The sequence below is a fragment of the Neofelis nebulosa genome, chromosome 6 (assembly GCF_028018385.1).
Source record: "Neofelis nebulosa isolate mNeoNeb1 chromosome 6, mNeoNeb1.pri, whole genome shotgun sequence".
NCBI classification, from domain to species: domain Eukaryota; kingdom Metazoa; phylum Chordata; class Mammalia; order Carnivora; family Felidae; genus Neofelis; species Neofelis nebulosa.
Window position 1 is genome coordinate 131,910,306 of NC_080787.1, and position 22,470 is coordinate 131,932,775.

General features: G+C 40.3%; 1 protein-coding gene across 5 annotated transcripts in view; it reads left to right on the top strand.

The window, feature by feature from the left end:
* Positions 1-16,917: 16,917 nt before the first annotated feature.
* ADGRG6 (adhesion G protein-coupled receptor G6) overlaps positions 16,918-22,470 on the top strand; it is a 142,379-nt gene continuing 136,826 nt past the window's right edge. For 2 of the 5 annotated variants that reach the window (XM_058735477.1, XM_058735481.1), the window contains exon 1: positions 16,921-17,663. In XM_058735477.1, coding sequence (XP_058591460.1) covers positions 17,662-17,663 — 2 coding nt within the window. In that variant the 5' untranslated portion in view covers positions 16,921-17,661. Of the gene's footprint in view, positions 17,664-17,964; positions 18,081-22,470 lie in introns of those variants that run through there. The other 3 variants (XM_058735479.1, XM_058735480.1, XM_058735478.1) reach the window with 3 other exon arrangements.

The following is a 22,470-nucleotide window of genomic DNA, read 5'->3' on the forward strand; positions in this document are numbered from 1 at the left end:
TGTGGTACAGAAACGATTAAGAAAATATCACTATGGGTACTGTTAAATATACTGTTTAAATTATTTTTAATAAAATACATTAAGAAATACTTTATTGGTTGAATTAGTTTGGATTCTAGACATAGTTGCCCATGCCCAAACGCACTAGCATTTTCCATGTCAAAATATTTTTTTTCCTGAAACTACCTATTAGCAGCTGTCTATGTGAGAATAGAGGGAGGATTGTGTTCACTTCAGTCAAAGATTAATGATATTTTACAGCTTCAAAAGAAGTTTTTAATTCTGGCTTTCATGGCAGGCACCTCCTTCTTGTCTCCTTTAACTTTACTGCCATTTTTAAAACATAATTATTCATTCTGTGGCATATTAAAATGGTCTACAAAGCAAAAGTTTTTATTGGAAGTAAGATTTTGCTTGCTGTTAGCTCTGTAGAAGTAACACTTCCCTCTTTCTCTCATTTACCAGGTAGCATTGTAATCATTCCAATCATTTTTTGTTTTTATTTTTGCTCAAATATTTAATGCTGGCTAATGGAGACAGGGAAAAGAAGTGAGAGAGAGGAGTTGAACTTGTTCTATTTTCCTCTAGCTTCTCCAAAAAATATGTAGCAACATTTCAATGATAAAAATTAAGTTCTGAAATAGTGAAATTCTTTTTCACATCCACGATCTCTGATCTGTTATCAGAGCTGGAATCGGGTAGCAGAAGGTTCATAAACTTGTAATCCGCATGGTCTCCACCAGCACTGTCCTGTTTACGATCACCACTTAACTCCATCTCAAAAGCCTGGGGTTTACCGGCCACTTTGTAACGTTATGTGTGATTTCTGCAGGACACGCTCTAAACTTTAAGAATTAAACTTTTAAAAATACATGTAACTATCAATCACAATCTCAGCAAGTTACTTTGTGGATGTTGATAAACTCATTCTAAAATTTATGTAGAGAGGCAGAAGACACAGACTAGCCAACACAAAGTTAAAGGAGATAAAGTCACAAAACTGACAAGACCTGAAGTCAAGACTTACTATAAAGAAACAGTGATTAAGGGTGTGGTAGTAGTGAAAGAACTGACAAAGAGATCAGGGGCACAGAGGAGAGAGTACAGAAATAGAGCCACATAAACATAGTAACTGATCTTTGACAAAGGAGCAGGTACAAGGGGGACGAGATACTCTTTTCAGTTAATGGCGCCAAAACGGTTTTTTGCCACATGCAAAACAACAACAACAACAATAACAAACATCAATTCTGGACACACCATACACCCTTCATAGAAATTAACTCAAAATAGATCACAGACCTAAGTGTAAAACACAAAACATTAGTCTCCTAGAAGATAACATAGGAAGCATTAGATGGCTTTGGGTAGAAGGATGACTCTTTAGTTATAACACCAAAGGCACAATCCAGGAAAGACTTCATTACAATTAAAACTTCTGCTCTGCAAAAGACAATGTCAAGAAAATGAGAAGACAAGCCACAGACTGGGAGAAAATATTTGCAAAGGACACATTTCATAAAGGACTATTATCCAAAACATATAAAGAACACTTAAAGCACAATAGTAAAACAACTGAATTAAAAAATGGGCCAAGTCCTTAACAGACACCTTAGCAAAGAAGATATACGGATGAAAAGTTAATATATGAAAAAAATGCTCAATCATATGAAATCGGGGATATGCAAATTAAAATGAAATATCACTACATACCTATTACGATGGTGAAAATCCAGAATGCTGATAAAACCAAATGCTGGCAAGGATATGGAGCAGCAGGAATCCTCATTCACTGCTGGTAGGAATGCAAAATGGTGCAGCTACTTTGGAGGACAGTTTGGCAGTTTCTTACAAAACCAAATACATTCCTACCATAAGATTCAGCAATAATGCTTTTTCATATTTATGCAAAAGAGTTATAAACTCACATCTGCACAAAAGCCTGTACGTGGATATTTATAGAAGATGCTTTCATAATTGTCAAGACTTAAAAAGCAGTCAAGATGTCATTCAGGATGGCTAAAATCAAAAACACAAGAAACAACAAGTGTTGGCAAGGATGCAAAGAAAAAGAAACTCTCTTGCACTGATGGGAATGCAAACTGGTGCAGTCACTGTGGAAAACAGTATGGAAGTCCCTCAAAATGTTAAAAAATAGAACTACCTTATGATCCAATAATTGAACTGTTGGGTATTTAGCCCTAAAATATTACAAAATTACAAAAACAGTAATTGAAGGAAATATGCATCCCTGTGTTTATGATAGTATTATTTATGACAGATGAATAAAAAAGATGTGATATATATATGTTATATATATAATAAAATATTATTCAACCATAAAAAAGAATGAAATCTTGCCATTTGCAATGACATGGAACCAGAGGTATAATGCTAAGTGAAATAAGTCAGTCAGGGAAAGACAAATATTGTATGATTTCACTCATATGGGGAAGTTAAGAAGAAACAGGGAAAAAAAATGAGCACAAGTAAACAAGAGAGAGAGAAATCAAGAAACAGATACAACTATAGAGAACAAACTGATGCAGAACATCTGGCTGGCTCAGCCAATAGAGCACATGACTCTTGATCTCAGGGTCGTAAGTCCAAGCCCCACATTGAGCATAGAGCTTACTTTAAAAACAAAAAACAAAAAACAAAAAACCCACACTAACAAAGTGATGGTTTCCACAGGGGAGGTGGTGGGGGATGGGTGAAACAAGCAATGGTATTAAGGAGTGCACTTGTGATGAGCACTGGGTGATATATGGAAGTGATGAATCATTGTATCATATACGTGAAACTAATATAACACTGTATGTTAACTATACTGGAATTAAAATTTAAAAGAAAGATGTCCTTCAGTTAGTGAATGAATAAACTGTACTATATCCAGACAATGGAATATTATTCAGCACTAGAAAGAAAGAAGCTGGGGCGCCTGGGTGGCGCAGTCGGTTAAGCGTCCGACTTCAGCCAGGTCACGATCTCGCGGTCCGTGAGTTCGAGCCCCGCGTCAGGCTCTGGGCCGATGGCTCGGAGCCTGGAGCCTGTTTCCGATTCTGTGTCTCCCTCTCTCTCTGCCCCTCCCCCATTCATGCTATGTCTCTCTCTGTCCCAAAAATAAAAAATTAAAAAAAAAAAAAAAAAAAAAAAAGAAAGAAGCTATCAAGACATGGAAGAAATTTAAATGCATATTACTAAGTGAAAGAAACCAACATGAAAATGTTACATACTGTATGATTCCAACTATATGGCATTCTGGAAAAAGCAAAACTATGTAGACAGTAAAAAGATCAGTGGTTGCCAGGGATTAGGGAAAGGAGGGATGGATAGATGGAGCACAGAGGATTTTTAGAACAATGAAAATACTCTGTGTGATATTATATAATGTTGTATCTATTAGACATTATGTATATGACATTATGTATGTCATTATACATCAGTCCAAACTCAGAATGTATAACAAGAATGAACTCTAACATAAACTATGGGCTTGGAGACAATTATGATGTGTCAGCGCAGTTTCATCAGTTTTAACAAATGTACCACTCTGGTGGGCGGTATGATAATGGGGAAGCCTGAGCCTATGTGTGGGCAGGGGATAGATGGGAAATCTCTGTATCATCCTCTCAGTTTTGCTTTAAAAAAAAAGTTCTATTAAAAATAAGGTTAATTGGGGGGGCCTAGGTGGTTCAGTCGGTTAAGCATCCAACTTTGGCTCAGGTCATGTTCTCACTGTTCTTGAGTTTGAGCCCCACATCAGGCTCTGTGCTGATGGCTCAGATCCTGGAACCTGCTTCAGATTCTATTTCTCCCTCTCTCTCTCTCTCTGCCCCTCCCCTGTTTGCCCTTTCCCTCCCTCTCTCTCTCAAAAATAAACATTAATTTTTTTAAATAATAAGGTTAATTGATAAATTATGCCTTTGGAAGTGAAAAAAATAACATAACTTTAAAAGGAATGAAATTCTTTTTTTTGTTTATTTATTTATTTTGGAAGAGAGAGAGAGAGAACAGGGGAGGGAAAGAGAGAGGAAGAGAGAGAGAGAGAGAGAGAGAGAGAATCCCAAGCAGACTCTGCACTGTCAGCACAGAGCCCAACTCAGGGTTCCAACCCACGAACTACGAGATCATGACCTGAGCTGAAATCAAGAGTCAAACAATTGAGCCACCCAGGCACCCCAAAAAGCAATGAAATTTTGATACGTGCTACAACATAGATGAAACTTGGAGACTTCATGCTAAGTGAAATAGCCAGACATGAAGGGAAAAATACATGATGCACCTGGAATAAACAAAATTCATAGAGAGAGAAAGTTAGAATAGACATTGCCAGAGTCTGGGAGAGGTGAGAAAGAGGAGTTACTGTTTAATGGGTATAAAGTTTCAGCTTGCAAAGATGAATAGAAAGTAATAATGGTTGGCTCAGTCAGTTGAACATCCAACTTTGGCTCAGGTCATGATCTCGTGGTTTGTGAGTTCGAGCTCCGCATCAGAATCTTGGGATTCTCTCACCCCCTCTCTCTCTGCCCCTCACCTGCTCTCTTGCGTTCTCTCTCTCTCATTCTCAAAAATAAATAAACATTAAAAAAAGAAAGCAATGATGGTTGACAACAATGAGAATGGACTTAATGCCAGTGAACTATACACTTGGAAATGTTGAAAAGGTAAATTTATGTTATGTGTACAGTAAAAAAAAATTGATATAATTCACTATATTCTTTTAACTTTAGTTTAAAAAGGAATTTTAGAATGTTTCAACAGAAGAGATAAGAAATATAAAAAGCTATATGTAATGCAAACGGCAAATATACAAATGGCACTTAAAGGGAATCATGAAAGCAAGTCTTGTAATTTTCTTGTCAAAAACAGGACTGGTTTATAGAGGACTCAGAAAAGGTAGTTTCTGGTGAAGGTATTGCTCAGAAGATTATTGTGTTGGAAGGGTTTCAGTTCAAGTGTGCTGAATACCCAGTTTACTTGGTTTGTACATTTGTAGTAAATACAGAAACATCAAACAATCTCCAGTGGATTTGTCACACTTCCATAGTCCAAGATCTCCCTCTTGACTCCATGGCCGTCAGCCAGAACATGAACATTTGAGATGGCCAAATCTGTTACACCGCTATTCAAGGAATGCTTCCTACAAACTATACATAGGATGGGAACATATGGACACTAAACAGAATCACAGAATCCAACTCGGTTTGTTTTAACAACAAATTTTTGCTATTTATTCTGTTAGTGAATCTTGCCTTCTTCAGTGAGGGGATTTTTTTTCCATAGAAAGATCTGATTCTACTTCTAATTATTATTAATAATAATAGCTTCTGTCATCTCTAAGTTCTGACTCTGCCAAACATTTTACAAATAGTGTCTCTAAGCATAATAACAATTAGTGAAGGTGGGCATCGTTTATTCCCATTTATAGATATGGAATTGGGCTCGAGACTGATATTTGCCCAAGGCCACCTAATGAATGAGTGATAGAACCTGGGTTTGTATTCCTGCTTCTGGGGTGTTTTCCCACTGTGCTGTGCTTTCTACTGGAGTCCCAAGTTCAATGCTCATTCTGCTGGATCCAGGTTCTAGAACCTCTTGATTTCTTACTCTTTGAGACCTCTGTTTCAAAGGTAAGTTCAGCGAGTAGTTATTCTCTGTGCACCATTTTAAACAAATTTGACAGCTCATTCATTTTTTTTTAACAACCCTTATCTACAGTCTAGTAGACCTGTCTTATTTTCAGTCATATTTCTTGGCCTGGAATTGTGCTTTCCTTTATTCCCAATTGTTCTGGCCCTACCAGGCAATTCAAACAAGAAAATTAGGTTCTCCAAGACCAGCATATAAAATACAATTAAAGGTACCATTAAAGAAAAGAAAAAGAGAAGTTCAAACTCTGTCAATATTCCATACCAATTAGCATACTAAATATCAAAATCAATAATCAATGATCTAGTTTGAACTCAGGCAGGCATAAACTTTTAGAAAAAATATATTCAAAAGTTTACAACATGTGAATAGATATCTTGGACTGAAAAATAATTTGTATAAATCTGTAATGAAAAAGCTTATTTTTTCAGACAGTTGAAATTTAAACTAGTCACCGTTTTTCTAAGGAATTTGTGGATTCAAAAATCTAAGATCAATTTTTCCTTCCTAAAAAATCCACAAAGTTGACTCTATATAGACTAATACGTCTACTGAGTTTTTTCTTTAAATACTAAGACAGGAATTTTGTCAACTGTGTACATGTTTGATGTATTTTGTGTGTGTGTGTGTGTGCGTGGCATTTGTTAGTGTTCCTAGAAATATAAGCAATATGCTGATTTTGATTTTTGTTTTACATCTTCTAGACTAAAACTTGGCACAAGAGCTGGTTATTTCAGAACCATTTAGTAGCATTGCAATAAAATTTAGTAGGATGTAATTGTTATGTTTTAGAAACTAGCAAAGGAAATGGTAGCTATCGTTCTTGACAACTCATATACTTATTTATGCACTGGGACAAGATTATAGCACATAGGTATGTTAAATAAAATGTGCTAAATAAAAAATATAAGGGGTGCTTAGGTGGCTCAGTTGGTTAAGCATCCAACTTTTGACTTTGGCTGAAGCCATGATCTCATGGTCGTGAGATTGTGAGATTGAGCCACAAGCTGGGCTGCACGCTGGGCATGAAGCCTGATGAAGATTCTCTCTTTCTCCCCACCTCTGCCCCTTCCCTGCTCATGCTCTCTTTCTCTCTCCCTCCAAACAAGTGATATTAACTCCATCAATGTTAAGAACGTGCACTTAATTAAAAGGTATGGCATAGAAAAGGTATTATTTGTCTCAGAGTATAAATTCATTTGGCTCAAAAGGGTGAGGAGTTTACATATTTTGAAACTTACACTGTACCTGAGTTTTTAAGCATGGTTTTTGAAAAAAAAAAACAACAGAACAGATGTACTAAAATTCAACCTTTTAATTAATTCTCAATAAATGTGCTCAAGTTTATATTCTTCAATTCTTAATCATTTCCACCATTGAACCCACCATTTACATTTTTTTTTCATGACCATGAAACATTGTATTATCAAACAAACTCCACCTTCAATGAGAGTTGGAGATACCTGTCCTCTGAAGATCAGTATGTGAGCCTGGAAAGCTAATGGAGGAAATAGTAGTCATTTCGCAGATGGAGGTCAAACCTAAATGCTTGCTGAGATAGAGACCACTAGTGAGCAAGCATTACTGTTTTCAATCCAGGAAGGCTCAGAAATGGGAGGCATGCAATTCCTTTGATGTCACAAGCGAGGTAGGTGACTGCTTTAGGATCTATATAAGGAGCACCTTAGGACCACAGACCTACTAAGAGGAAACATCAGGGGTAAAGGGGGATTCTGACTAAACCAACTTGACAGGATTCTTGTGCAGGGACGTTAGGATGATCAGATACTACCTGGGGAATGACAGGGATGCATAATTTGAAAAATTGGTTGTTTGTTCGCCTCTATATTTATTCTTGGCCACATACTATATGTGGCCACATATATTCATATCTAAATGAAATGGCATGATGTTCTTTGTGTTAGAGAGTGTGTTTATTTTTTTAATTAATTGGCTTTTCAAAAAAAATTTTTAAATGTTTTTATTTATTTTTGAGAGAGAGACAGAGGGTGAGTGGGGGAGGGGCAGAGAGAGAGGGAGACATAGAATGTGAAGCAGGCTCCAGGCTTTGAGCTGTCAGCACAGAGCCCAATGTAGGGCTCAAACTCACAAACTGAGATCATGACCTGAGCTGGTCGGATGCTGAACTGACTGAGGCACCCAGGCACCCCGTAATTAATTGGCTTTATTAATTAATCATTTTTCTCCAATTGTAGAAAACTATCTCAGATATTAAGCTCTGTACCAGTAAAGGATATTAGTATTGGTTTCACAAAGTGTTTGCTTCCTGTCCCTATTTGTTTTTCTCCCATGAGGAATCTGATTTTCCCCTCTCTCATGCACACACCCCCACATGAACACACACACTTACACTTTCCATTTAAATTCCTGGAAAATTACTTTGATTTAAAAAAAATCACAGAAAACTTGTATAGAATCAACTTAGGAAAGCAAATACATAATAAAAACTATTCCTTCCTGTTTGCTTGTCTCTTTTTGGCCTGAGTTATGAGTATCATTACAATTCACATGCTATAACTATTGCTCAATATTTTTTTTTTTGAGCAGCAGGCAAAAGTTTATTAGAGTAGAAGTTTAGAAAGTAAGAATAGTAGGAAAGCTCTCTTTACAGAGAGGGGACATTCAAAAGTGAATGCCTCTATTGCTTAATACTTTTGAAATGAAAAGATAAGATTGCCCAGATAAAATACGTTCCTATAAGTTATTTAAATATCTTCGACATTTGATTGTATAATACTTTATCAATTCTTTCGATAACAGTTGTTATATCAGTCAGGATCGGCTAGATTATACCCTCGTAACAAATAGCCCCTAATCTTAGTGGCCTACAGGAACAAAAGCATATTTTACCCACTCTCTTCCCTAAAGGTTTGCTACAGGTCCAAACATCCTCACTCAGGAACGGATGAAATTAGTGGATGAAATCTCCACCCTTTTGTAATATTGCCAGTTGCTGCATCAGGAAGAGACAGTGACAAATTGCACTTTGCTTTTTAAAAACTTCTGCCCCAAAGTGATGATATATGCCATTTATGCTCACATCCTATTTCCCAAAGCAAGTCCATTACCTGGCCTGACATCCTAGGGAAAGGAAAGAGCACTCCTACCACGTGCTGAGAAAGAGAAGCACCACCCTGGTAAACATCCCACAGCTATAGCATCTGAAAGTAGCAAAAGATCATGTATAATCATGTAAATTAACAAAAACACAGTCAATCCTATGTTGTCTGCATGATGCCAAGCATCAAAGAGCTCAGATGTCTGTTATGTAGGTTTGGACTGGATAAGAACCAAGTCTCCTTGACTTCAGAAGTCTCTGGAGCCTGTTGCTTGTTTTCCATTTCCATTCCCACAATATTTATTTTCTCACTTAGGGCTACTGTGGTCCTCCCCTAGCATAAATCTTCTCTACTATAGTCCATCCCAATTAATTTATAAACACTGCTTTCATCCTGTGGCTCCCTTGCCAACAAGCTGAACAAAAACAGAAGACAGTTAAAAATGAGTCAAACTCCTTAGTCTGACCCTCCAAGCCTCCCACAATCTGCCATCAATTAGTCTTTCACTCCTTATCAGCCTCCAGAATCTGTAACTGCAGCCAGACCATTTGCTCACTTGCCCTCAAATATTTATCACCATTTCCTATATTGTGGCAAAAACAGTCTCACTGCTTCAAATTCTCGCTGTTTTCCTCTTGCACTGAAAATCAAACCTATTCTTTAAGACTTAATGGAACTTCTCACTCATCTGTGAGAGGCTATTCTACCATTGCCAAGGCAGCTTGACAGAGATTTTTAGAAAAATCTTAGAACGCAATGCTTGTGTTAAATAATTAACTTTTATCAAGCACCTAATATATTGCAGGCAGTGTGACAGTTGCATGTCTTAGATTGTTTAACACACATCTCACATTCACCATGTCCAAATCTGAATTCTTGATTTTCCCTCCTAAACCTGCTTCTCCCTCAGCCTCCTCCTTCAGGTATTAGGAATTCCGTTCACTCATCTATAGAGGTGAGAATACCAGAATACTCCCCACCTCTGTTTTTCCTCATACTCTGTATCCAGTTATCAGCAAATCATCTCCAGAATATCACAAGTTGAAGAACTTCTCACCAATTCCATTTGTCACCCTAGTTCAAACCATTGTCTCTTTCTTTGATTATGCAGACTGCTAAATAGTCTGCTTCCATTTTTGAACTCTTTAGATTCTATTTTCCAATATGTCAGACCATACTTTTGTCTATTCAAAGTTACTCCAATATTTACTTATCCTACAAAAAAAAATCCAATGCCTGTTATATTGCCTGTAAGACAAAAAAAAAAAAAAAAAAAGGATTTTTGTTATCTCTCAGATCTCATTCCCTCTTTTTCCTTCAAGTCCTGCCTCTCTGTTTTCCTTGCTGTGATATGCAGGCCAAGCCCATCCTACCACAGAGCATTTGTACTTGCTTGTCCTTCTTGTTTGGAACACTCTCCCTTCATATAACTGCCTGGTTCTATTTTCCACTTAATTCAAGTCTCTTCCACGATGACCTCTTGTTCGAGAGGCTTTCTCTGACCACTGTGCAGAAAATAGCACCTGTCATCACAATCTCTTTTTTTTTTTTTTTAATTTGAAACAGAGAGAGAGAGAGAGAGAGAGGGGGGGGGAGGGGGGGGAGAGGGAGAGAGGGAGAGAGAAAATTCCCAAGCAGGCTCTGTGCTATCAGAGTGGAGCCCAATGTGGGGCTGGAACTCACAAACATGAGATCATGACCTGAGCTGAAATCAAGAAACAGATGCTTAACGGACTAAGCCACTTAGGTCCCCCATCACAACGTTTTGAAACAACATCACCATGTTTTGAAACCTCTCCTTGCTTTTATTTCATGGAACTTATCACCACCTTTATAGCATGAATCTATTTTTCATTACATTACCATCTACCTCTCCTCCATACCAGGTGGAATTTAAGCATAATGAAAGCAGAGACTTTATTTTTGTTTATTGCTGTAATGACAGCACTTAATACTTGACATAAAGTAGGCAATCAATATTTTTCTTGATGAATGAATACATGAATGAAAGGGAAATTAATAATTACATGAATAAATGTGGCTCTTATTATTGCATTCATTTATGCTTGGTCTTCTTATATAACGCAGGATTGTTTCCCAGTTTTTGAAACTGTGAAGTTTATATATTCAGCTGGATTCTCAGAAACACTAATTCTCACCATGCTAGTGAAGGCCAGTTTTGGAGTGCTTTTATAAATTTTTTTTTTTCAACGTTTTTTATTTATTTTTGGACAGAGAGAGACAGAGCATGAACGGGGGAGGGGCAGAGAGAGAGGGAGACACAGAATCGGAAACAGGCTCCAGGCTCGGAGCCATCAGCCCAGAGCCTGACGCGGGGCTCGAACTCACGGACCGCGAGATCGTGACCTGGCTGAAATCGGACGCTTCACCGACTGCGCCACCCAGGCGCCCCTGGAGTGCTTTTAAAAGCAGGGTAATACAATAGCCGAAACACCTGTATGCTTGTACTTCCTGGATCCATCATCTTTTTTCCTTGCGTTTCTTCTGACCAGACTACACTCAGACCTCTATGTAAGTGCTCCAGGCAAGTATAGCTGCACTTGGTTTGATTGCGCAGGGGTGTAAGTGTCGACTTAGAAAAAATTGCATTTAAGCTCTGGTTGCCTAGATGCTTTTAGGCCAAATGTCTGTCTGTATAACGCTGGCATGAAGACTAAAGGAGGTGCTGCATGTAATTATCTCAATAGAGTTTCAGGTGCATAGGCAGCTCCAATGGTGGTAATCGCGTTCGATCATATTTTTATTATGAGTGGAAGACTACAGAGCTGTCAGTACATGAAAGTCACAGCAGCCTACATTAACCACCGAACTAGGAGAGTCAGACTCACAACGTATGTCATGTCAGCTTTAAAACAATAACTAATTTGTTTTGATTGTATCACAGGAAACAAGGGTTTGCAGGAAGTAAACCCTAATGAACTTGGTGTTTCTCTTAGACGTTGATAGGAATGGATTATACAAAGGATCGTTTTTGAGCACTTGAACAGAATGAAGTATTACTAAGAGCCAGTAAAAGCTCACCAAGAACAAGTCCTATCCTCAAACTTATGTTCGGGGTTGAAAACCGGAATGTCTTGATTGGTAAGTAGATTAGGAGAATATAAAAACCATATGAATTTTCTGACGGACATAGTGACCTGCGATCACGTGTGGGCTCGCGTTGGGGAAAATGTATAGGATCAGAGTAAGGCAAGACAGATAACTGGTCGAAAACGTGTGTCTTCCAACACTAATTATTAGTAAATCAGTACTACTAAGTAGCAGGCCCCTCATGGAATCCCACAGGGCTTTGCTTGGGCCAGTGTTGTCATTTGTAACTCCAATGTAGGAAATAGAATTATTAAATTTTCAGGTAACAAAACTCGGAAAATACTGCTGACAAGATTAATAAAGGAATCAAATTTCAAATGGATTTCTACAAACTGATACACTGGTTTGAATGCAACAAACTAACATGTGCTGCGCCCCCTGACATGGGTCCAGATTATTGCCTTAGGGTAGGATGGGCTGTCTGACCTGGAACAGCTCATGTGAAAAGATATGGGGCCAACAGTGAGGAGAGGCCATGGGAGGGAAGTACAGCACCGGAAGTCAGTCACACATTGGTGTGGCCTCAGCTTTCTCTTGCTTGCTGTGTGATCCTGGGTAAGTTGCTCAACCACTTTGAACTTTAATTTCCTATCTTTAAATAGGAGTAATAATCATTTGCCAAGCATTTGAATTTGTAGAGGCATCGTATTTTTGTGAGACTAACTTTTTGTTTTCTTTTTTCCCTTTATTTATTTCCCCTTCTGCTTCTTCCTGCACAAGCTGATAGTTGCTGTATGTTCACAACTTCTGGAAATAATGGGGCAGGAAGAAGAAGAAGAAGAAGAAGAAGAAGAAGAAGAAGAAGAAGAAGAAGAAGAAGAAGAAGAAGAAGAAGAAGAAGAAGAAGAAGAAGAAGAAGAAGGAGAAGAAGAAGGAGAAGAAGAAGAAGAAGAGGGAGAGGAAGAAGAGGAGGAAGAGGAAGAGGAGGAAGAAGAAGAAGAAGGCGGCATTTAGGATCCCTGGACTGGTTTTTCAGACCCTAAAGCAGAACACCAAGAGAACTGACAGGATTGGAGGGATGAATGAAATGTTGAGACACAGCAGAGAAAGACAAGCTATCTCCCTTCTCAGGACAGAAAGGGAAGTAAGAGAGATTGTGGGCGTGTTAGAGTGCTGAGCCCTTTGTTTCCTGCCTGCCGCCTCTCTGATCTCTACGAGATCCCAGACAGGGGCCAAGGGTCCAGAATGGGAAGGGCTGCTCGAAGGTAGCAGGATGGCAGGCAGTGATGGCCCATCAGGAAGTCAAGAAAAAGCCACAAACCTGGAGGGGCCTCATTGACAAGATTGATAACCTTTGCAGACTGATGACCAAGCACCGAGCAGGTTGATATCTGCTGACATAAATAAATCAAGGACCATATTTTTTTCTATTCTCCCTGCTGAAGAAATCAACTAGCCTGTTGAAATGGAAGGAATCGAACCGGTTAAGGCAGAATGAGAGATTAAAACAGAAATTGGACTGAAGAATTACTTATAAATTAAGATATATGTCTTGAACAACTAAATTTGTAGTCTAAAATGTATACACTCCCTGCCACATAGTAGATCAACATAATAATAGGTACTCCTATTCCTACTATAATTATGTTATGTGGTTGCTCAAGTGGTCAACATTAACTTTTATTTAGACAAGAGTACTATCCAGTTCAGGAAAGGTAAGGATCTCACTGTTATCAAGGGCAACAAGTAGAATCCACTTTGAGTACATTGTCAAGAGGGCTGACACTGGCTCCTGTTTTGACAGCAAAGGGTGAATCACATGTGTAGTGAGGAGTCAGGCACTGAATGGTTAAAATAGCCGTGGTTGCGGAAACTGAATAAGGAAAAGCTGAGTGGAGAGAGATGATAGCTGTCTTCAGATATTTGAAAGGCTTTTTGTGGAAGATAGAATGTCCTTGTTCTGAATGGAAGCTGATGGCATGAATGTTTGATTCAATCAACAGAAAGAGGAAGTTTCTCATAGCGAAGTGTGCATCAATGCTAAGGATTCAAACAGATGTTCAATATTCATTTTGTCTGGAATGTTGTCAGAGGATTCCTGTGTGCAAAGGAATGTGGTCCTGGCACTTTCAGTTTTAGGATGATAAATGAGGCAGGCAGAGGCAACCGATATTACCAAATTCCAGGAAATACGCGGGGTGCTCTGTATTGTTAGCTCACTGAACCTGCCTGATGACCCCATGAGTTAAACATTATAAGTATTATTACAAATCAGGTTTATAGTTTACATAGTAAACTACCAGACTTCATAGTGCTGATAAATTACAGGAACAAGTTTTGAACCCAGGTTGTTTCATTAAAAGATCATGTACTTTCCTCTTCACACTCTATTTCCCTAACATGCTCTTTTAAAGAAAAAGAACAAATCCTTAGTTTGAGGACAGAATTACCAAAATACACAGATTTTACTAATGTACTGATTAATGACAGGCACTGTCTCCAGAAATATTTTACCTATGATTCATGTAAACATATAGAAATAACAAAAGATACATTTATGAACGTTGTAACATATAATAGCACACGTAAATACACATGGCTTTTAGACATTAGGTACATTTGTTTCAGTTACTATGATGGTTATTTTTTTTTTAAGTTTATTAATTTATTTTTAGAGAGAGAGAGAGGGAGAGAGCATGAGCCAGGAAAGGCAGAGAAAGAGGGAGAGAGATATAATCCCACTTGAACTCACAAACCATGAGATCACGACCTGAGCCAAAATCAAGAGTTGGCTACTTAACTGACTGAGCCACCCAGGCACCCCTATGATGGTTAATTTTATATGTCCACTTGACTGGGCCATAGAATCCGGATATTTGGTCAAATGTTACTCTGGATGTTTCTGTGAAAATGTCTTTTAGATGAGGTTAACAGATCAGGAGACATTGAGTAAAGCACATTCCTTGCCATAATATAGGTGGGCCTAATCCAATCAGTGGAAGGTGTCAACAGAACAAAGACTAACCTCCTGCAAACAAGAAGGCACTCTGCCAGCACACTGCCTTTGGACTTGGATGGCAACTCTTCCCCTGAGTGTTCAGCATGCTGGCCTACCCTGAAGATTTTGGACTTGTACCTCCATAATCATGTGGGCCAATTCTTTAAACCTCTCTTTATATGTATATATACATCCTGTTTGTTCTGTTTGTCTAAATCACCCTAATACAGTTATGTCTATTTCCTTGTCTGCCCTTGTGTTTCCAGCTTTAAAATTCTGAGTGGAACAACCAGATGTATGAGTTTGGGAGCAGCTCACTCCTCATCAAGCCTTCAGATGAGACCACAACCTTAGCCAGTCTTGGGAGACGCAGTGGGCAAAGCTGCCCTCAGATTCCTAAATCTGGGGACTGTGAAATAGTAAATGTCATTGCTCAAAAGAAAATTCTATGAGTAGAACGTAAATGTCCTTGGGACATTCTGGCGTTAATAGAGACCGATTTGAATTGTGCAGTCCTCACATCTCTGGGTCTCATTTCCCTTTCTGTCACAAGGGAGCGCTGGACAGAGGAACTTCGGTTTTCCTTAAGTGCTAAATTCAACATCTCTATTAATTATACTGTTTATTCATCAAAATAAACATTGATAAAAGTCATAAGAAGAACACACCCTGGATTTTCAGGCCTCTGCATTTGGTGGCAGCATTCCAGCTTCCTTTCTGCCAGGAGCTGTCTGTGCTCAAGTCCTGCTCTTCTTCTTCTTCTTCTTCTTTTTTTTTTTTTTTTTTTCCACCCCAACAGTTTTCTATCACCAGCCAATCAATGTTACATAAATTTTTTGGCACCTTTGTGTGGCCTGCGCATGTATACGTGTGCATGCTCACAGTTCAAGTCGGGCTGAACTCTGGATGTGTATGCTGCCCTATCACCGGGAAGATTTGCCTCCAGCATTTCACAGATTAACTCCCGCAGTTCACAAGGGGAAGGGAGCTACTTTCCAAGTGTGAGTCCTTTTTTTTTTTTTTTTTTTCTCTTCTCATCTCCAAGGAGGTGTGTCCGGATCTTTTTGCCAGTCGGCTACTTTGTAGGAGCACTGGAATCCAGGCAGTGGACTTTCCCCAGTGAGTAACCGGATTTGCTTTGCAAATCGATTCTGCTGAATGAGATGTCATGGAAACACGTTCCCAGCCCCCCTGTTAATATCTCTTCATTTTTCCTATCTCTAAGTCCCAGAGGAGCAGTTCTGGTAGGTGGGTCTCAGCCAAAACTGTGCACCAGTCTGCCACTCGTTCCAAGTTTTGCTTTCTCGGGATCTCTATGCACCCACTTTCAGCCCCCCCGAGTCTGTTCCTGCCTCATATCACACAGTACCCACTCCCCTTTCAAATACTTCTTTCCAGAAGGGATGTGAACAGTTCAAATTAAGGGCAATGGCAAAGATTTTAAGTATTATCACTCTAATGGTTATGGAGAGGCATTTAATGAAGAAGACTAAATTCTAAGCCCAAAGGATGAATCTCTGTTTGTGGCACTAAAGGCGGCAGCAGATCAGGGGCAGAAGGCGGTGGGTGTATTTGTCGTGGGTGCGGTGGTGGCCACTGCGACTGCCGCCTTCTCGGCCTCTTCTTAAGTCCGGTCTTCATCCTCCCTGGAGAAGGGTGTGGTGGGAGAGCATCCCCTTTCCCCGCAGAGACCAGGGGATGCGGCGCCGGTATGGGGCGGCCGAGACAGACGGACTCCCCCTTCACTCCGATTATTAGAAAGAAAGAGAACAGAAGAACGAAGAAAGAAAGACTAGAGGAGAGAGGTGAAAGAAAGGAAAGGCAGAGAACAGGGAAGAAAAGGACAGAGAAGAACAAGAAAAGGGGAGAGAAGGAAGCCGGCGGCCCCAGAGCTTGGCGCAGGGACCCGCTGGGCTGGGGACACGGAATCCCAGCAGGCGGGCAGATGCCCACACCGCCGCCGCCGGCATTCTGAGCTCTTTTTTTTTTTTTTTTTTTTTTTTTTTTTTTTTTTTTTGCACAGTCTCCCGAATTCAGGGCTCGAGGCTTTCTGCTGACCTCGGGTCTGCCCCGTCCCCTCCCCCGCCTGGGAGCAGAGCCCGGCCCGGCGCCAATCGCCCACCCCGGCCCGGCCCCCGCAACGTGCTCCAGGCTGCCCGTCGGGGGAGCGCCTCTCCCGCCCCGCAGCCAGACTTCTCGCTCTCTGCCCCGGGGCAGGCGATCCTGGGTGGGGCGGCCGCGCTTTGGGGACGGCCCCCGCCGCGGAGCGTCGAGACTGGGGCCGCCCCAGGGCCGCGCGGGGCCCGGCCAGACGCCGCACGCCGCCTGGGCAGCCGCACCTGAGCCCCCCGCCCCCCACAGCTCGGGCCGAGCGGACTGGCGCGGGGAGCAGCCCGGGCCCGCGGGCGGGGGTGGGGGGGTGGGGGACGGGAGCCCCGGAGCGGTGACAACGTGCCGCCTCCCGCGGGCGGGGGCGAGGACCTGCCGGGTCGGACCCCTCCACCCGCGAGCGGCCCAGATCAGCCCGCGCACCCAGCACCGGCTCAGCGGCAGCCCTGCCTGCCCTCACCTTCTCGCCCTAACTTTTCTTAAACTTGTCTGGAAGGAGGAACCTGCCGCCCTGTCCGCCCCCTAGCCGCCGCGATCCGCACTTGAACTCCGCAGCGCCGGCCTTCCACCTTGCGCCGCCCCGGGCGCGGGCGTGGAGTGGCTGCCGGGAAACCCCGATGAACTCTCCAGAAAGTGCGTGAAGGAGGGTCGGGCAGCAGCGCGCGGCTCGGCGGGGGGCGCGCGGGGTCTCCATCGGGGAGCTCGCAGCAGCAGAGCCGGGGAAGGACTGTGGACCATGACCGTGCGGCCCCTGCGGACCTTAATGCCAACATGTAAGTCTCACCTTTCAGCTGAGAATTCCTTCACACCTTTACCTGTATCTACCTCCTCCCCCCACTCCCCCACCTCAACTAAATGATTTTGCAAGGACTTCAACTGCATTGACAGAATAAACCGGTTTGTCTTCAGTTTGACCCCCGAGGCACCGAGGAGCGAGCAGGTATTGCCAGGCGGAGCTGTGACATGCGTGTGCGGCTTCCTTTTTTTTTTTTTTTTTTTTTTTTCCAGCTAGAGGTAAACCTCACATTTGGGCGGTGTAAAGCGTAATAAAAAAGGGCAGGGCTTCAAGAATGGGGAAAACGTGTTTTCGAGTCAAATTAAACAAGGAGTAACCGGCATCGCTCCTCCATCCAGGGGCTTTGCCCTGCCAAGAAAGAGCGCTCCTGGATCAACACCTGGGGGCTTGGAAGGTACTGGTTATACCGGGAAAATGTTGACTTTACACATTGTCACCCTTGACTGTAGAAGTTATTCTTGGATCTTTGGGTTATTTGAATGGTTTAAAAAAAAAAAACGCGCAGAAAAGTTTCTTGGTTGTCTTGTGTAGATTAAAAAGTAATGAAGGACTATGTCATTTTACGGGATGGGATGTGGGAGGCTACTTGTCTGGAATTAGAAGCGGGGGACATAGGGTTATGAAGGGTCAGAGAAACCTAAAAGGTTTTAATTTTATGGAATTACCATCGAAGTTCTGAGGTTTCTCCAAGCGACCCCGCGAAAGGGCCGCTGAGCGCAGCCTGGGCCTTCCAGAATGGAAAAAAAAGGAAGATGGTTCTAAAAAGGCCCTGTTTTTGTGTCTTTCTGAGAAGCTGCCTTTTCTTGTAATATGTAATTTTCCCTCTGATGTTTTATTTAATCTTGGGCAGATACGCTGACATTTTACTCCCTTCCACTAACGTCCAAGAGTTTCTAGAAGTTGATATTCATCCTCCCTCCTCCAGCTACCGGATCCTTATGTGTTTCCATCATAATTTCCTCTTTCAGCTTAATACCTGGGTAGAGACTTGCGCCTCAGGCCCTGTCTTTCCCTTCCTTGCAACTTCTACCCAGCATTTTTAAAACAGGAAGTGTAGTACACACAAGCCTAGCCCTCTGCCCCTCTGTTCCTGGTGGTTAGCAGTAGAATTAGAAAAGAACTACTTATTTTTATTAAAAGTGCATGTGCAGTAAATCCACACCTGTGAATTTTAGGGTTTCATTTATGCCAGTGGATTCAGCGAGGTATAACCTGAAATAATTTATTTTGAGATGCAGCCAACAGTCTCACAGGAGACTTGTTCTCATATACAGGCGACACATTTTGAATGAATGTGAATTTGTGTTAAACTTCAGTTTTTCCTAAAAATATAGGAAGGCTTTTAACAGCAGATATTTGTCTAGCTTCCTTCAGCTTTCCTAGGTAATTTAGATCTTATGGGAAATGAAATAAACGTATGAATACCAATTTTTTAAATATAACATGAAACTGATCCACAGGTATTGTAAAAATTTCTTCATGAAATTAAGTTATTTACTCCATTTGAATTCCACATGTTTAGAAACTCTTATGTCATAGAGAGTCAAAATATGAACATTTAATCACATAAAATATAGTTTAATACCCTGATTTGAGTTTCTTTATGGAGCTATTCTGTCTGAAAGTTTTTCCATTTCTTGCCAGATCAAAATGGTTTCTTTTTTCCATTTTGCTGTTTATAATTCATATGGAATGGTTTAAGATGATCTGATTCTTTTTAGATATTAGTATGTTAGAATATATGGAAATAATACCAACCTTTCCAAAGTAAACGTTCTTACTATCTTGTTGAAAAATGCTAAAATGGGGAACACAAATGATATTATCTTTTAAATTTTTATTTTAATGGATTCAAGCACACAAACTAAGGTATTTTCTGCCTACTCTGTGGGGGGAGAATGTTAATATATTCTTACATTCAAGTTATGAAGTTATAGATTTCATAAATATATTTGGAGTTGTACTGACTACATATTTTTCATATCCTAAGAAATTTAGTAGATTTAGCAAGACTTGTGTTAACTGATCTCAGGCTGCATGAAACTCCTGTTCCATTTATGGCTTATATAAATTACATGACACTGTGCTTTTCCAATGTGAATGGTGAATGAGGCTATTGTCTCTTGGCTTATGGGAAATATTAGAAGCTTGTAGTTTTACTGCCTAACTGGACACGTCACTCTGATTTCTGGAAATAATGATTTGAAAGAGAATCAGTTTATACATTAAAAATAAACTGACAACTACTTCCTTAAACTTGACCATTTTTCTAACTGCCCATCTCTTCCAGAGTTTATATTTCTGATGGGATGATTAAAAGTTTCTAGAGACTATTTAGACTTTAGACTAAATAGAATAAGGCTTTGTTCAATGTGTGTGGCATGCTTGGGCAAAAACCCGTATCTTTCCATTTCATTTCTGGTGGGATAGCATTATTGCATGATCTATATTGGATGGCATTAAGATGCATACTTAGTGACTTAACTTGGAAAATCCAGAGTATCCATGTTTACTGGATAAGCTAGGAAGATTAATAAGAAGTTTGGTGACGTTTTTAGCCATGAGGTGAACACATGAATATTGTCTTCCCATTTACCAAAAATAACCAGTCAGAAGATAATATTGGAGAAAGAGATTTAAGTGTAATAAAATAGTAAAAACTTAGATCTGCTGCAGGCATCCTTGCAATGGAGATGTATCTATTGTGGGACTGAATGAGCCTTATCCTGGGTTTGGGATTCTGTTGTAAAGCGTTTCTTGGGGTTTTTCTCAACATTTGTGCCTGCAATGCTTCTTTTTCTTTGATTACAATGGCCCAGGCTTTTTTTTTTTTTCCTCTAAATTTGTTAATACATTTAATCCATTCACACTCAAATCTTGTTGGGCTAGAAACCATTCTGTCTTTTACAGATCACTTGGCATGGGGTGCCCTGGTGGCTCAGTCGGTTAAGCATCTGACTCTTTGTTTCAGGTCAGGTCATGATCTTGTGTTTCTGAGTTCAAGCCCACATCAGGCTCCATGCTGACAGCACAGAGCCTGCTTGGGATTCTCTCTGTCTCGCTCTCCCTCTCGCTCTGCCCCTCCCCCACTCGGGCATGTGCATTTGCTCCCTCTTTCCCTCTCTCTCTCTCTCGAAGTAAATAAATCAACATTTTAAAAAATAAAGCATTTTAAGCCTTCATAAAAGTTGCAAGAATAATACGAAGGGCGCATGTATATTCTTTAATGTGGAATCACTTAGTATAAATGTTTATCCCATGTGTTTTATTGTCCATCCTCTCCTCTTCCCTTCACCCTCCCCTCTCCTGTACATGCACCACAATATTTTGCCTGAATCATCTGAAAGTAAGTTATATATGCCAGGGCTTCAGGGTTTACTTTTTAATTGAACATTTTATTGAGATAGTTGTCGATTTACAGCAGCTGGATGAAATGGTAGAGATCCTATGTACCTTTTACCCAGTTTCTCCCAGTGGTAACATTTTGCAAAACTGTAATTACAGTATCACAACAGGAGATCGATACCCTATCCTTTTTTCAGATAGTCCTAGTTTTACATGGAGTGTATGTGTGTTTCTCAGGGTTGCCTTTTAATTTCACCCAGGGTACAAGCCATGGTGCAGTGGATGCTTCTGCCTCACATAAGAGTCAAGGTTTGTGCAGAATTTGAAGAATAAACCTTTCTACCTTTTTGAAATGGGGGGTGAGCCAAACTTAATAAAAGAACTTGAGTGATAGAATAGCACTTTTTCTTTTTGTTCATTGCTTGAGATCAGGAACATGATCTTTAACCAAAAGGAGAAATACAATTCTGCTTAGACTTGAATAAACCAAATTATATCCTTCTCATTCTAGAAGAATTAAGGTACTCTCTTTGCCACTCCTCGTGGTCCTTTGTGAAAAGATTTGACATAGAAATGCGGTTGGGATCTGAGGAATAATCTGTAATTCTGACTATAGCTAGTAATGATAGAATTAGTACCGTGTCAATTTCTCCACTGATTTTAAATTTTCTTTCATCAATTTCTCCTTAAGTTGGACTTTTAAGGAGTGAAGAGGTGGAAGACGTTCGGTTTTCTAGACTACAGATTATTTCAGTGATGCGTTTGGATTGAGTCACGTTCATAAGGGGTCATTCTGACATTAGCAACAGTTCAATAACAGGGTTAGGTTCTAAAGTTCCTGAAATAGGACTCAAACGTATTGTATGTTGTGGCCTGTGCCGATTGAAAAGTGGAGCAAGTTTGCAATGGAGGTGTCTTGGTTCTCAGGGACAGGTGAATTGGAAGCCAGGTGGCATCGGGATGTGTTAGCTTTCCCACCACTGATTATGTGATCTTGGGCAAGTTGTTTAGTATTGTACTTTCTTTTTTTTTTTTTTTTTGCCTGTGAAATGATAGGTTTTATTGCTTGGATTTAAATTTCATGCTTAGATGGTTTTCAGGTGACAGAAGTCTATGTAGGACTCTCCTTTACTTAAAAATGTTCTTGGTCTCTTCAACAGAACTTTGAGGCTACGACTCAAGTCATACAAGATTGTATTATATTTTTTTTGTAGCTCTTATTTAGAACCTTAGTAACCCTGATCTGGATTTTCCGTTCTTGTGAGAAAGTTATTTAAATCTCAGGGATGTGTCTTTGCTAAGCGATCCCCTGAGAAGACACATAGTGCTTTCCTTCCTCTGTTCTATTCTTAATTTGTTTGTTTCTGTTCTTCAGTAAACAGTCAAGTGGATGAAAGTTGACCAGTCATGAGGTTTAACTTTGGTTACGAGTGCTTGCC